A 16392-nucleotide genomic window follows, 5' to 3' on the forward strand; every position below is an offset into this window, starting at 1 on the left:
GGGGGGGGGGCGTGGACTAATTAAGGCCGTTCAGCCAGGCTGGAGACAGGGTAATGCAGAGCTCTGGCGGTAAGGAGAGAAGGGTAAATAAAGGAACGTGAGAGAGGCCAAGAAAAACAGAAATAATTGAGTAAACAGCAGAGCAAATGTTAACCACGAGAAAAGGAAAAAAAGGAAAGCAGACAGGTGGGGAAACCAGATAGGTGTGGCCCCAGGAATACAAATTTTTTAAAGAAAATAACTAAGAACGCCCAGGGCCCCTGAGACCAGGGCGTGCGCGCCCCCGCGGCCAGCGGCCCGCTCACCGCCGAGGCAAGCCCGAGGCCCCGTGCCCTGACGCCAGGCGGCCGCACGAGCCCGGCTTCCCAGCCGCGGGACGCCCCCGCGCCCCACGCCCACGAGCCCGCACGGTCCAGCCCCCAGCCGGCCGAACACCGACGCGGGCGCCCGTCGCCCAGGCAACGACGCCGCCCCGCCCCCGCGCCCACGGGAGCCACCGGTGATTGGCTGGCGCCCGACGGCTTGGCCCGTGCGCCTGTCCAAGGCCCCGCCCTTACCTGCGCGCTCTCGTCCGTGCCCCCGAGGGACAGCCCCGCCGAGGGGGAGGGTCACGCGGCTGCCGCCCGCCTCTGGCCGGTGTTCCTGCGTTTCCCGTCCGGCTGCCCCATCTCAACTTCCGGTTTCCCGGCTCTCTCGCGGCGCCCGCCCGTGGGCATCGTGCGCGGGCACAGCCGGGACGGTGAGGACAGCCACGAACCCTCGAGTCGGCGTCCCCCGTGGGGAAACTGAGGCTGTCTGCGCGAGGGCCCGGCGCCCTGTCCTGCCCCCCGGCCCCCGACACTCACCTGTTCTGAATTTTGTTTCAAAAACGGGAGTATAGCATATGCTGCTGACCTGCCCCCTCTGTGACACGTACCTTGTTCAATATAAAAAAACACAGAGGAAAAAAGCATGCTGTGTCAAAACCAAAACACCAGACATTCGTCGAAGCAGCGAAAGCAGACTTTATTCGGTAACTGCTGACAGCAGGGGAAAGAGCTGAGCTCCGTCTGGTTTGTGCAGAGGTGACTGGGGTGTTAAAGGGAGAAGGAGGGAGGGGGAGAGCAGGGCCCACGAGAGTCAGGGTCGTGAACAGTCACAGAGAGCCTGTCAGTGTGGGTGTGACCGGGCCAGGAGGTGTGCCGCTGGCAGTTATGGAAGTCAGCAGTCTAGCCTCCCACGGAGAAGGGAGACAGAGGCCAGGTCCTTCCAAGAGAATGGCTCTCAGGCCCATGACAGGTGCTTCTCGGTTATAAGGGACACAGACTCGCAATAATAAACCCTTTTTAGTAAATGCTCTGAGAAAGGGAGGTCAGCTGTTGGCTGGAACAAACACTAGATTCTCCCTGCAGCATTGAGCTTTCTTGGGCAGGGCTGGGGTCATCCTAGCCGTATGCTGCTGGAAGCCTTGCTAGAGTCTGGTCAAGTGTCTCCGTGCTGGAGTTTTAGCTATGGCACGCACATTCCCTCGTATGGCTGACCCGGCAGCCTGCCCATCACAGCAGAAATGGCCTTTTCCTGCCCTGGGCAAGCTCCAGAAAAAGCCAAGCGGCTTCTTCCTAGGCAGCAACACCGAGCACTTCCTTGCACTATCGTCAAGGCTAGCAGCTTCAGCCTCAGCCAGGCAAGCTGTGGACTCCAAGACCAGAAACCCCCCAAACTTAATAGGATAGACTGGATATGTTCCCCGAGCACCCACGTCCCAACTTCGAGAACACTGTCTTTACTGGGTGCTAAAGGCAGCTCACAGGACAGGCAGGGAGGGGACACTCTAGTGAAACTAGGCTGGATAGCTCAAGACTCACTCCAGCTGGTCCTTTGGTGTGGAAATTAGAGTGAATTAAGTTACTTTTTCTTTAGAGATTGGTACATCTTTAGGAAACCAGGAGAGTGTCATCATCCCAAAATATCCTTTGTTGCAGCTGCCACCTCCTATCTCATACCTTGTCCCCCAGTCTTGGGTAGAGTTTCAGGTTACATTCACTCACGCAAGCCTGAAACAGGTGGGGATAGGGGGACTCAGAAGGCATCCTGCCTGGCTCAGCTCCGGAGGACCCTTACCAAGGGCCCCTCACAGGAGCAAATGGCAGTGGCACAGCCCTTCATCCTGCTGCACTCGCCCTCCCCCACTCCCCAGCCCTCAGACTCCCTCTACAGGTCTTGTGGTCTCGCACAGAATCTGCCATATTATTTTTACTTCCCTGGGTGTGAAAAAAAAATGTAGAGTTTCCATTTGTTTTTACTTTATGTTTTCAAAAATTCAATTTTTGTGAATTTTTTTTTTAAAGTAGGCTCCAATCCACGCTGAGCGTGCCCAGTGCAAGGCTTGAACTTACAACCCTGAGATCAAGAGTCAGATGCTTAACTGATTGAGCCACTCTGGCAGCCCTTCATCAATGTTTTATAATGTGGGGGAAAAAATATCAGCTAATGGTAAGAATCAGGGCCTTTGGAAGAATGGCTGATCCTACAATCAGGGCAAGAAACACAAGATGAATCTGTAGATGGTGGGAGGGGAAACAGCGCAAGCTCTCCAGACAAGTGTGTGGCAGGATAGTCTAACACTGAACACCCACACATCCTGGGTAGAAACCAGCAGTGACTCACATCCATGGTCACCAGAGACATACAAGAACTACTACATGTAGCCCCAACCTGAAGACCACCCACTGTCTAGGTAGGTGGGATGAACAAATAATGCAACCGGGAATAGCATTCAGGAAACAAGCAACACATGGATTGGGTCTCCCACTGTGGAGTAAGCAAGATGAAGAATTTCTTGGGGTGCCTGACTGGCTCAGTCGGTAGGGCATACGACTCTTGATCTTGGGGTTCTGTGTTAGAGCCCCACCTTGGGTTTAGGAATTACTTAAAAATAAAATCTTAGGGGCACCTGGCGAGGCTCAGTCAGTTAAGAGTCTGCCTTCAGCTCAGGTCATGATCCTGGGGTCCTGGGATGGAGTCCCACATCGGGCTCCCTGCTCAGGGGGGAGCCTGCTTCTCTCCCTCTGCCTGTTGCTCCCCCTGCTTGTGCTCTCTCTGACAAATAAATAAAGTCTTTTAAAAAGAGAGAGAGAGAGAAACCAGTTAGGCCATTGCTGTGACCTTGGCAGGTGATGATGACAAGCAGTGGAAGTAGAGAAATAGGCAGATTTGAAAAATATTTAGAATATTAACCCTACGGAACTTGGAGACTGACAAGATGTGAGAATGAGGTAAAGTGAGAAGATCCGGGATAAATCCCAGTGTCTGACTTGAGTGGCTAAATGGACTGTCCCGTTCACCACACTAGAGAATACCAGAGACACGAATCTTTGATGTGGAGGACTCACTGGACCCACACGTAGTGAGGATCTGCTATGTGCCGGGCACTGCGCACGCAGCCGGGGACCAGCGACAGAGCCACTGCATGGAGCTTGTAAGTGGCTGCGTTGAGTCTGGCCTTGAACACAAAGCCTTTGGGGCATTTATGAGATGTCCAGGTAGCAAGATCAAGTGCACGGAGTCGAGAAACGAAATACAAATACAGGGATATTGGTACTGAGAATGGCTATCAAGGCCGCGGGGGCTATGAACCCAGCAAGGGAAGTGTATTAGTTATTTACTGCTGTGTAACAAACGATCCCAAAACACTGTAGCTTCAAATACGTATTATCTCATGGTTTCTGTACCGTACAGGGCTTAGCTGGGTGCCTCCAGCTCCAGGTCAACAGCTGTGGTCAAGTCATCTGCTTGACTGTGGGAGAGGGTCCAAGTTGATTGGCCTTGGTCCCTCACCACAAGGGCCTCTGCTCAGACATGGCTCCCCCAGCGTGAGCCAGCAGGACATGGAGAGAGAGAGCGCGTGAGGGCCACCAAGAGGAAGCCACAGTCCGTTTACCACCTAATGTCAGAAGTGACGCCCCCTCACTCCTACTCGATCCTGTTTATTAGAAGAGAATCATTAAATCCAGCCCCCACACAAAGGTAGAGGCTTCCACAAGGGCGTGACCAAGGAGCTGAGGCTGGTGAAGAAGGCTGAGCAGAGACTACGGGAGAAATGGAGAAAGAGAAGACAGGTGATAAGGAAGGAGGAGAAGATCAAACCCACTGAGAAGTCCACTGGGAACCCGTGACCCACGGAGACACGCTCTGGGGCTGACAGTCCCGCATAGGGACAGACGAAAGACAAGCAAACAAAAAAACGACAAGTGAATCAGAGACTGTGGCATGAGCCAGGAGGGAACAAGAGTGCATGGAGAGGGGACAGAGGGGACAGATGCTGTTGCAAGAGTGGGCAGAAGTAGTTTCCACAAGGAGACTGACACCACTGACTGACATTTCCGAATGAAATGGGGGTGGGGGCGAGAGCATCCTTTCCAGGCCAGGGTGGTGAAGGGGGATCGAGATGGCGTGCTCGGAGATTGAAGGGCGAAGGAAGAGGGCGGGAGATGTAACTGCGGAGGGGCGCCGGGGGTGAGCTGCCTGCAGGTAGCTCGACCGCGCGGGGGGAAGCCATGGAGGAACTCTGAGTGGCAGAGAGAAAGGATTCCATTAAATGATGCTGAAGGCACACGGATGGCGGCAAATGGCAAGGCTGAGCCGTAGCCCGACCCTTGGAGCCAGTGAGACAGACCAGACGAGAGGCTTGGGGGCCGCAAATTTACAGACACCAAAGAAATATGGGGTCAGGTACAAGGCTCACCTCATGTTCTCACCATCCCCAGTGTCTCTGTCCCAGGGCTGGTCCTCAGCGAGGGCTGTGCCCTCCACACCCTGCAATCCTTCACTGTGAGCACCGCAGGAAAACGCTGGGCTCCCAGCTACAGGGAAAGATGTTACCTAACATGATTTGGGGACAGGCATTTGAGCAACTGGAATAACCAGAGGCTATTTAATAAAAGATAACAGACATCTTTATAGTAATCTTTCCCAGAGCTGGAGGAGGATTCCTCCCACTGCCCTGAATTATTCTAAATGGGCGAATTCGATGGAAACAGCAAATACAGAAAAACTTGTCTTTTTGGTGATGAGCACTGGGTGTTATATGCAACTAATGAATCGTTGAACTCGACACCAAAAACTAATAATGTACTATATGCTGGCTAATTGAACATAATAATAAAAATAAATAAATAAAAATAGTTTAAAAAAATCCATAAACAAAACTTGTCTTTTTTTTTGCCATCTCTGAAAAGACGAAAGAGGAGAGAGGAAGACTCCCGTCCGTCAGGTGCTCTAACTGGCTGACAGTAGCCTTAAAATTTCCTCACATTCGATAAGCTGCTGTACACCTGAAACTAATATAACACTGTGTGTTAACTATGCTGGAATTAAAATTTAAAAACTTTTAAAAACTATTTTTAAAAGATTTTTATTTGAGAGAGAGAACACAGGGGGAGAAGGAGAAGCAGGCTCCCCACTGAGCAGGGAGCCTGATGTGGGGCTCGATCCCAGGACTCCGGGATCATGACCTGAGCCAAAGGCAGATGCTTAACTGACTGAGCCACTCAGGAGCCCCTAATAATATTTTTTTTAATTAAGTTTTTTACTTCAGGGGCTCTGCCTGCCGCTCCCCCTGCCTGTGCTCTCTCTCTCTCTCTCTTTCTCTGTCAAATAAATAAATAAAATATTTACAGAAATTTAAAAAAGAATTATTAAATCAGAAAACAAAAACAAAAAGTTAGATTTTTTGCTTTTGTTTTTTTTAGACATCAACCACTCAAAAAAATTCTAAGGTAACACCTAGAATAGTTTGTGTGCATTTGCAAAATTTTAGGAGATACTGAAATATACCTCAAATAGGTAGATTTTTAGTAAAAGTCTTTCCTTTGGAGGTGTGTTTATCACTTGTGGAAATAGGTAACAGTCCAGCAACTTCACAATAACTTTCATCTGTTTAGGAGGTAACGCTGGGAGAGGGGAGTGTATTTTCAAAGATCAGGAAGAACTTGAAGGGACTTAAAGGTTCATTAAGCCCTTTTCTCTGCAAAGTCACTTTGGTTAATAGAAGTTAGAAGGAATCCCAGCTTCGGTGACCCGGTGCTGCCCAGACTGGAAGCCTCACGGGGGCAGCACGTGTCCACTCCACTCAGCACTGGGTGTCCAGGGGCAGGGAGAGCACAGACGCACGGGGGGACGCAAACATTTCCCGAATGAATGAATGGTGCCCGCACGCGGCGGGCCGGCAGCGGGGTTACTGGCCAAGCCCAAGCACGGGCAGGGGTTTTGGAACGAAGGAGACCAAAAGTTAGTGTTGCTCTCGTGTCAACGCAGGCGCCAGCCCCTGTGCCTGGATGCTATTTCTGGTGGCTTGGTCAAGCCGGTCTCTGCTTTTCTGACACATTTCTAGCAAAGATATCACTTCTGAGTCGGAAGCCTGGAAATCAGTGCTAACAGCGAACCCCGAGCCTTCCCGCCGCGCTCTCAGCCAGCTCCCCCAGGCCCTCACTGCGCACTCCGACCCTTACCCGGGGAGCGCACGTTCCAGCGGGTCCCCTCCACCGTATCCGTACCGGCCCGTTGCCCGCAGTGCGCCGCGCCCACTGCCACGGCTCAGACATGGCCACGACCTCCAAGGCCATAGCCACCGGGAGCTGGTCAGTCTCGGGAGCGGGACCCGCCGGGGGGAGTCCAGACCTGGGTGTGCGGGAGGCGCCTCAGCCCGACGGGTGGGGGTTACCGGGCCCCGCACAGGAGAGGGGGTTTCCAGGCTCCGCCCCCGGGTCGGGTTACCAGGCCTGGTCGGGTAGGTGGGGTTTCGCAGCCGCTGCCGGTGAGGGCGGCGAGTAGAGTCCACGCGGTGGAGCTCCGGGGGCTGGGCACGCTGCACACCCCCGAGGGCGGCGGGCCTCGCGAGCCTGCTGCTAAGCCATTTCGTTCGTCTTGACACACGCCAGCTCTGGGCTAGGTGTGGAGGATCCGCGCAGACATGGGAAACACCGCTGTCCACGGAGAGCTTGTGGTGCAGGGAGGCCCACGCTAGACGATGAATGCAAAGGAACAAGAAAGCCCAGGTCCCAAGTGCAGGGAGACAACGACCCGGCAGAGGGAGCCGGAGCCAGCGCAGGGTCTGGCCCCGACCGATCCACCGCCGAGGCTGAGGGCTGGCCAACGCTGAGCCTCCGGCCACCGAGTAGGTGGCCCTGGGTGCCCAGGACAGGTGGTGCCACGAGAGTGCCCACGGGCTCTGAACCGCAGGTGCCCCTGAAGAAAGCGCCCTCCGGACTGTGACCAGCCAAGCGCACGACCCAAAAAGACATCTTAGAGCAAAGGGAAAGCCTTGACTTTGGAGGTCGAGTTGGGCTCAAGGCCAGTGGGAAGGTCACATCCCCCCGCCCCCGGAAGGCCCTGCTTTCTCTTCAGGAAAGCTGGGACAAAAGCCACCTGGCAAGATTCTTCCGGAAGAGCCTGGGTGGTATTGGTGGCGGGCTTTCTTCCCCCATCACGTGGTCCTGTTGTTTTCCTACCCTGGGACTGGTGCAGCGTACCTGCGTGTAAGGCACACCTGCATGTAAGCCATCTGAGGTCCTGTTTACCTCAGCATCTGCAACTGTGCCTGGCACACAGCAGACCCTTGGCAGAGATTTGTCTCATGAATGAAATTCCAGCAAAGAGCCCAGCGCACAACAGGCATTTTAAAATGGCAGCTCTGGTCCCCCCAGAAAGTACAGGCTGACAGACCTGCCCAAAGAGAACAGGCACAGTCCTGATTAGGAGGGGGGCAGTTCTTACCTGGAGGGGTAGTTACACTCATTCTCGGTCCTAGGCTGGAGCCTGGATCAGCCACAGTCCTCATTTCTCTGGCCCCGCCCCCTACCCCTCCCCACCCCACTCCCAAACTGGGAGGTTAAGGGTTAACTCTAGGAAGCCCCCTCATTACCTGGATGGGACTAGAGCAGGGAACTTCCTGTTCGGTTTTCCGGGAGTCCTTTCCCAGGCTGGCCGAGGCTGGCTCTGGCCCTGGGGCCCTCAAAGAACCCCAGGCACGTCCACCTCTGGAGTGGGGACCCGAGTGGTGAGTTGCAGGGAAGCCTGGGGCGCAGGCTGCCAGGGCAGATCTAAGGAGTTCCTGGCAGCTTGGAGGGAAAAGGGGGCCCCAGGCCTCTGCGATGGCATGGGGGATTAGGAAACTGGAAAGAAGTCTCGGGAGGATGTGGGTCGTCTATGCTGGGAGCCCCGCGCCAGCTACTCTGGCCTGCAGCTGGGGGTCATCAAGCAGGGTGCTGGGACTTCCCGTCGCCTGGGCTTGCTGTTCCCACAGGGGAGGCTGCATGTGTCCCCGGGTGGACCGGCCGGCCTCAGCGACTCACCCCAAAACCGGCAAGGGAGCCTGGTGAACAAAAACAAGCCAGTCTATCTCCTGCCAGCTGAGTGCAGGGAGAAAGGGAGGGTTCCCGGCCGAGGCTCCCGGCTCTGGGATCTCCTGCTTTCCAGGTGGGTCTTGCAGCAGCACCTCCACCCTGGGCAGGTCCAGCCATTGCCTCCCCACCTCTCTGGGCTCCAGATTAAGCTGGTTGAATATTGGAGGGCTGAAGGGCCTCCCACCCCCCACAGATGTGCATATGAACAGAGCTTTTGTCCTGGAGACTGAGGGGGGAGGGAGAGGCTCTCAGGCCAACTTCCCTTAAATTCCGTCTCTTTCAAACCTTTTGGCAAGATCTCACCTGGAGGTTCTGGGGGCCCTTGTGTGTGTCTAGGCCCAAGGGCTAGAATTTTGGAATCTCTCTCTTCCCCCCTGCCCCCCGATTCATGCTGTGATATTCTGGCTAAAACTAGGCAAATTGCACAGGGAGGGAGAGAAATTGGGTGCTTTTCTGTTTCTGAGCTTTTGTATAGTGGTCAAGGTCAGTGTTCTCACCTTAAAGAAAATCTTGGCTCCACCAGGTGTGACCTTGAGCAAGTCACCTATCCTCTCCAAGCGTGGTCTTCACCCTTGTCAAATGGAGAAATTATAATTTACCACGTGGGCTGGGGTGGGACTAAGCAACCCTGAGCCGAGAGCCCGCGCATACTAGCGCTCGGCGCCTGCCTGCTATTATTGCAAGGAGACTGATGATCGCCCGTGATTGGTTCTATTATTTTGCTCATGCCAAAACATAATGAAACAAAAGCCCGTTTTCCTGAACACTGCACCTGACATTTTTGCATGCATTCCTCAGTAAGCATGACTTCCAGGTAGGCCTTATCGTTCTTGTTTCGCTATTTGTGCTAACAAACACTGAAGCCCCTTCAGGAGCTAGGGGAATGGTTCTGAACAAGACGCCGTTCCTACTTGCCTAGGGGAGAGGCACACTCAACCATGATTGTGGCACAGCGTGACAGTGGACAGGGAGAGAAAGGTTGCTGGTGTGCTGTGGAGTCCCTGAGGAGAGGCGCCAAGGGGTGGAAAGTGCCCATGTGGGGTCAGATGCCAAATGCGAGAAGGAATGTGGGCTCTGCGGCTGAGCGGGAGACTGGAGAGAAGCAGGAAGGGGGAGGGAGGCTGGAGAGATGAGCGCCAGCCTGGTCAGGTGGCCAGGATGGAAGCCTGGGTCTTCAGCATCCCCATCCTCCTCCTCAGGTGGGAAGTGCTCAGCCAGGTTTAAAACTCAGTTTCCTCTGTTCTGCCACACCTCACTCCCCCCCTTGAACAGGAGCTTCAGGGGTCTCAACAAACTGTCCAAAGCTCTCGGCCTGGCCAACTTCTCCCTGGCTGCATTGCCAGGGCTGGGTTACCTCCTTGGGCATCTGGGTGGCCCCACAAGGAAAGAGTGAGTAGCCCCACGGAACCCTCCGCCAGGAGAGGGGCTGGTGCAGGCTTGGGGAGAGAGCCGGGGAGGTTGTCCGTCTGTGGAACCATTGCCCCCTAGTGGCCAGTTAACACTTTTTATTGCTACTTGGGGATGGATACTTTGCAGAGGGGTAGACCAAGGAAGAATCTAGAATTAAAAAAAAAAAAAATAGGAAAGAAAGAGAAACAATTGTGTCTCCTCCCCATCACCCAGCACCCAAGAGTGTACCCTCTGAAATGGGCAGAGCCACTTTGGCCGTGGGAACACATCTGTCACAAATTTCTCCAAATGGTAAGCCTTAGTCGCTCATGTGAGACCCAGCCACCCCTTCCGGCTCTCTGTCTCTGGTGGAAACCGGAAGATGAGATTGGGACACCAGGTAGGTGCTCAGCCCTGCACTGACCACCTGGGTGGCCTTGGCCTTGACTGCTGAGAGCCAACCTCCAGAGCCATAAAGTGAGAGTCCAGATGTCTGGTCAAGGAGAAATCACATGCATGAACTCCCCCCACCCTCGCCCACACATGCACACCTGTTATCTCCAAAACTGTCAAACTTTCAGGGACACTGAAAGAACAGCACAACGGGGCACCTGGGTGGCTCAGTCAGATAAGCGGCTGACTCCTGATTTTGGCTCAGGTCATCATCTCGGGGTCATGGGATTGAGCCCCGTGTCGGGCTCAGCAGGGAGTCTGACTGAGGATTCTCTCTCTCCCTCTTCTGCTCTCCCCCCATAAATAAATAAATAACTAGTTCTTTAAAAATGAAAGAAAGAGCAACACAATAGACATGCATACACCCATCTCCCAGATTCAGCAATTATTTTTCTTTGCCACATTTGCCTTTCGTATCCATAAATATGGCTGACTCCTCATGCCCCTTTACTTCCAAACCCTTCAACATCTAAGAATAAAGACATTTCCTACAAATTCCTACAAAACTGGAAACCTATCTCAGAAATTAAGTCATCTCCATTATCTAGTGCCCCATCAATATTCCAATTTCCCCAGCTGACTGCAGAACATCTTTTATTAGAGCGTTCTACTCCCCCCTCCAATCGCCCCCCCCTTAAGGATATCGGGCTCCAGAGGCGCCTGGGCGACTCAGTCCCTTAAGCGTCTGCTGCCTCCAGCTCAGGTGTCCTGGAATCGAGCCCCATGTTAAGATCCCTGTTCAGGGAGAGCCTGCTTCTCCCTCTGCCCCTCCCCTGCTCATGCTTTCTTTCTCTCTCTCTCTCTCTCTCTCAAGTAAATAAATAAAATCTTTTAAAACATTTAAAAATGTATTTATTTATTTATTTATTTATTTATTTATTTGAGAGAGAGAGTGAGTATGATCAGGGAGAGGGAGAAGCAGACTCCCTGCTGAGCAGGGAGCCAGATGGGGGCTCAATCCCAGCACCCAGGGATCATGACCTGAGCCGAAGGCAGACCCTTAACCGACTAAGTCATCCAGGCACCCCTAAATAAAATACTTTAAAAAATAAAATAAAAACATCCAGCTCCAGTCAAGGCTCATCATTCCTTTGCCTGTGCGGCTGTTAGTTTCCTCTAGAGCAATGCTCCCCCTGCAGGCGCTTTTTAAAATAACACTAAAGAAACAGTTCGCTGGCATATTCCAAATTTGCAATATGTTCCATTGTTTCCTTGAGGGATCGTTTCACTTGTTTGTTTGTTCTTAAGATTTATTTACTTATGTATTCTAAAGAGAGAAAAAAAGCACGAGTGGGAGAAGCAGAGGGAGAAGGGGAGAGAAACACAGGCCAACTCTGCGACAGGTGCTGAGCTCCATCCCACGACTCCAAGATCATGACCTGAGCCGAAACCGAGAGTCGGGTGGTCAACTGCCTGCGCCCCCGAGCCAACCATTCTTTTTTTTTTAATTGAATAAATTTGACATGTACTTTGTGTACCTTAAAGGTATACAGCATGTTACTTTGATACATTCATATGTGGTAAATCGATTGCCAGTGGAGTGATATTTACCACATTACATAATTATAGCACCGTATTACTGTCTGTATTCATTATACTGTGCATTAGATCTCTGTGGATTATTTACTCCTAATACAAGTTTGTACCTTAAACACCATCACTCTATCCACCACGCCCCCAGCCCCACCTGTTCCTATTCCTTGCAGTGCAAGGGTCTGAAGTGGAGCTGGATGTGTTGCCACGAAACGTTTTTGGCAAGGGCGCATCTTTGCTGGTGTCGCACACTACCCGTGGCACAGTGTCGAGAGGCAGGGAAACAACTGTCCTGCCTCAGGAAGGCCAGCTGTGATCACTGGGGCGAAGTTCTGTGAAGTTCTAGATGCTGCAGGAGGGCCCAGAACGGCACAACTTTCGGGCTTCTCTGCCTTGTAGTGTTTCGGTCCGCCTGGGGCCTTGGGCTGCCCTGCTCTCTGGGCCCTTATGTGTGACTGATGAGAGAAAGGATTCCTCTGGAGGCCACATATTCAGGCATTTCTTAACAGCACCGGTGCGAGCAGAGAGGGAGCGACCCGAGAGCGGGACCAGCTACAGCGAGCCCCTCCCCCCCAGCTGAAGGATGCTTGAAGAGCCCGTCCCGGCTGCCCGAGAGCCAGAGCAGCTTGGAGCGGTCAAACTGGAAGAAGAGGACGCTGCTGGTCAGGAGGACATCAGGCCTGCACAGGCCAGGCCTCGGCCCGAGGTGGCCCACCAGCTCTTCAGATGCTTCCAGTATCAGGAGGACATGGGACCGAGGGCGTCCCTGAGCCGGCTCCGGGAGCTCTGCAGCCACTGGCTGCGGCCGGCTCTGCACACCAAGAAGCAGATCCTGGAGCTGCTGGTGCTCGAGCAGTTCCTGAGCGTGCTGCCCCCTCACCTCCTGGCTCGGCTGCAGGGCCAGCAGCTCAGGGACGGCGAGGAGGTGGTGCTGCTGTTGGAGGGGGTCCAGAGGGAGTCCAGCACCGTGGGGCCGCTGGTAAGAGGGTGCTGGCCAGGGGGGCTGGACAGCAGGTAGGGAGACAGGGACTTAGTGCCCCATGAGAATTTACTCTGTTTCCCTCCCCCCGATAATTCCTATTTAACCTCCTCACTCCTCTGACTCTCACCTTTCCTTAGTCGCGTTTCCCTTGGGAGTCAGTAGGACATGGACTATCCCCTGTCCTGTCCATTGCCTAACATAGATGTATTTTGAACAGGATTTCAGTTTTAATACTGGCAAGAATTGTCCCCGTGCAGACATCACTTTGGAGGAACAGGGGGGCTCTTCCCAGGTCTCCAGTCACAGCCCCAAAAAGGAAGTGCCTTCAGAAGGACCTCCAGCCCTGGAACCACCGAAGGAACCCCTACCATCCCAGCCAGGGCCTTCCAAGCCCGCTGAGCTGGAGACCTGGAGACATCCCCCAAGTTCAAAGCAGCCACTGAGCCCAGGTCCCAAGAGGACATTCCAGGCCATGCAAGAGACTGGTGAGGAGCTGGTGCCCCAGGAAAGTGGGAGCTGGGGGGCACCGTATGTGAGCGTGGGCTGAGACGCAGGCAGCCTCCCTCTTTGACAGGGATGGGAGAGAGCCAGTGTCTCTCCTGGGGCCCTAGCGTTGGGTGCACTCCCTGTAGCCACATGGAGGGTAAGTCTGCCTTCTAACAGCTTTCTCTCCCCCCCCCCGCCCCATGCTGTCAGTCCCCCAGGGCCCTGTCCTGTGGCTGGAGGAAAACTCCCGAGATCAGGAGCTGGCAGCTGTGCTGGTGAGCTGGACCAGTACCCTCACTCCAGATTGTTCTGCCCCGGATGTTCTTGGCCTCTGCAGTTGTAGCAAATCCGTATCTTCCTTCATTTAAACCTTAAAAACTCATTGTCCCCCCTCAAGTCACAGAGCTCCATTCCTCTCTCACCAAGGGTCTCTGCCCATCCTTTCGTTACAGGAGTCCCTGACCTTTGAAGACGTCCCAGCAAAGAAGGCTTGGCCCGCACACCCTCTGGGTAAGAGGCCCTTCCAGCTTACAACCACCGAAGGCTCTTTCTCTGTGTTTCAGGACTAGTCCCTGAAGCTCGGATCCTACCTGACTTTTGGCCTCTTTGGCTAAAAATGGGCTATGTGGGGGCAGCTGGGTGGCTCAGTCAGTTAAGTGTCCACCTTCCACTCAGGTCATGATCTTGGGGTCCTGGGAGCAAGCCCCACCTCAGGCTCCCTGCTCAGAGAGGAGCCTGCTTCTCCCTCTGCCCCTCTTCCCGGTTGTGCGATCTCTCTCTCTCTCTCTCTCTCTCTGTCTGTCTTAAATAAATAAATAAAATCTTTTGAAAATGGGCTATCTTGATGAGGACTCATTCATTTTTTCCTTCGTTCAGTTATTCATTCATTTATTTTAAAGGCTCATTGTGTCTGATCTAATCATCAGCCCCATTAACTTTAGAGCTTTTAAAATGGGTAGTCACTGGGGCACCTGGCTGGCTCAGCAAGTTAAGCTTTCAACTCTTGATTTCAGCTCAGGTCTTGCTCTCAGGCTCATGAGTTCAAGCCCCAGTTTGGACTCCACCCTGGGCGTGGAACCTACTTAAAATTTACTTAAAAAGCAAAGTGGTTACTATGGTAAATTCTATGTTGTCTGGTTTTTACCCTCACCTGCCCACCCACCAGCTTTGCAGGATCCCGGGTTTCTTTCTGCTTTGAGGCACTGAGGTTCTAGGCAATTCCTGGGAGCCTCTAAGAATACACCTGCCCGTCCCCATTTTCTGCTTCTTTCCCAGGATTTGAAAACAGAACCCCTGATGAGGAGTTTAAAGAGGAGCCCAAAGTGGTGGCCTGGCCTGCTGCCGTCTCAACAGAGTCTGAGGCAGGTGGTCCTGGGGTGGCAGAAGAGCCCCATGTTCAGTTGCTGGGGCCGGGCCCTGAAGTGAGTTGCACTGGTGAAGAAGGGTCCCCTCCCAGCAGGAGCGACATTCTGGAAGTCAGAGTGACTGGGGACTCCCCCAGGTCAGAGCCAGAGATGGAATTCATCTGCACAGACTGCGGGGTGAGCTTCCGAGAGCTGGCCCGCCTGGAGGCACACCAGCTGCGGTCTCACCCCGGCGCTCGGTCCTTTCGGTGCCAGTGCTGCGGGAAGACCTTCGGCCGGAGTTCCATCCTCAAGCTGCACATGCGCACGCACACGGACGAGCGGCCACACGCCTGCCACCTCTGCGGCCACCGTTTCCGCCAGAGCTCACATCTGAACAAACACCTTCAGACTCACTCCTCTGAGCCCGCCTTTCTGTGTGCCGAGTGTGGTCAGGGCTTCCAGCGCCGGGCCAACCTCATGCAGCACCTGCTGGCACACGCCCAGGACCAGAAGTCCCCATGCGTCCCCGAGACCAAGTCCGAAGCGCGCGAGCTGACCGTCGTCCTGTGCTCTCACTGTGGCCAAACCTTCCAGCGCCGCTCCAGCCTCAAGCGCCACTTGCGGATCCACGCCAAGGACAAGGGCCACCAGTGCTCCGAGTGCTCGGGCAGCGTGCGCCCGGGCCCCGAGCGCAGGCCTTACGTGTGTAGCGACTGTGGCAAGGCATTCCGGCGCAGCGAGCACCTGGGGGCCCACCGGCGCGTGCACACGGGCGAGCGGCCCTTCTCCTGCCAGGTCTGCGGTCGCAGCTTCAGCCAGAGCTCGCAGCTGGTCTGCCACCAGCGGGTGCACACGGGCGAGAAGCCCTACAGCTGCCCGCACTGCGGGAAGCGCTTCGTGCGGCGGGCCGGTCTCGCCCGCCACCTCCTGACGCACGGCGGCCCGAGGCCCCACCATTGCACCCAGTGCGGCAAGACCTTCAGCCAGACGCAGGACCTCGCCCGCCACCGGCGCAGCCACACGGGCGAGAAGCCCTGCCGCTGCAGCGAGTGTGGCGAGGGCTTCAGCCAGAGCGCCCACCTGGCGCGCCACCAGCGCATCCACACCGGGGAGAAGCCCCACGCCTGCGACACCTGCGGCTACCGCTTCCGCAACAGCTCCAACCTGGCCCGCCACCGCCGCAGCCACACTGGCGAGCGGCCCTATGGCTGCCCAACTTGCGGCCGCAGCTTCCGGCGCAACGCGCACCTGCAGCGGCACCTGGCCACTCACGCGGGGGCGGGGACCGAGGCGGCGTCCAGGCAGGCCGAGCCCCCCCAGGAGTGCCGGGAGTGCGGCAAGAGCTTCAGCCGCAGCTGTAATCTGCTGCGCCACATGCTGGTGCACACCGGGGCCAGGCCCTACTCGTGCGCACAGTGTGGCCGCAGCTTCAGCCGCAACTCTCACCTGCTGCGCCACCTGCGAACCCACGCCCGGGAGACCCTGTACTAGCCTCACCCGGATCCCCTGGGCCTTCGAGCCTCTGCCCGCTGTCCTGGACCCCCACTGTGTTAGTTCCCCACCCCACCCCACCCCCAGGCATCTCTCCCTGGCCTCAGGGCTGTATTTCAAAGTACCTAAAGTGAAACAGCCCTCTTGAAAACGACTCCTTAATTTTTTTGAGATCCACCAAAACGCTGTGTTACCCTCACCACTGTGACAGGGATGCCTTTCCCCTTCCCTACACCCCAGCTCCTTCCACATACTCTAGATAGAAGCAGGCCCAGAGAGAGTCCCACCCACACATGTACACCACAGAAAGGCCCAGAGTTGGGGGGGGGGG

At 54.9% G+C, this 16392-nt stretch overlaps 1 protein-coding gene across 2 annotated transcripts; it reads left to right on the plus strand.

The window, feature by feature from the left end:
- Positions 1-12339: 12339 nt before the first annotated feature.
- On the plus strand, positions 12340-16379 carry ZSCAN10 (zinc finger and SCAN domain containing 10). Of its 2 annotated transcripts, XM_040634545.1 has the most exons (5): positions 12340-12735; positions 12956-13223; positions 13435-13499; positions 13677-13734; positions 14500-16379. In XM_040634545.1, exons 1-5 carry the CDS (start codon positions 12340-12342, stop codon positions 16059-16061), a joined length of 2349 nt encoding a protein of 782 aa, XP_040490479.1. In that variant the 3' UTR covers positions 16062-16379. The 2 variants fall into 2 exon arrangements, with proteins under 2 accessions (XP_040490479.1, XP_040490480.1); XM_040634546.1 differs by lacking the exon at positions 12956-13223 and having other exon boundaries at positions 12453-12735.
- The last annotated feature ends 13 nt before the right edge of the window (positions 16380-16392 follow it).

The sequence above is a fragment of the Ursus maritimus genome, unplaced genomic scaffold (assembly GCF_017311325.1).
Source record: "Ursus maritimus isolate PB19 unplaced genomic scaffold, ASM1731132v1 scaffold_2, whole genome shotgun sequence".
Taxonomy (NCBI): domain Eukaryota; kingdom Metazoa; phylum Chordata; class Mammalia; order Carnivora; family Ursidae; genus Ursus; species Ursus maritimus.

Bases quoted from the DNA above. Each gene is read 5' to 3' on its own strand.
- ZSCAN10 (XM_040634545.1), top strand. From the start codon at position 12,340: ATGCTTGAAGAGCCCGTCCCGGCTGCCCGAGAGCCAGAGCAGCTTGGA. The intron at 13,224-13,434 runs GTGAGGAGCTGG...CCATGCTGTCAG, and splicing joins CCAGGCCATGCAAGAGACTG to TCCCCCAGGGCCCTGTCCTG. The intron at 13,735-14,499 runs GTAAGAGGCCCT...CTTCTTTCCCAG, and splicing joins TTGGCCCGCACACCCTCTGG to GATTTGAAAACAGAACCCCT.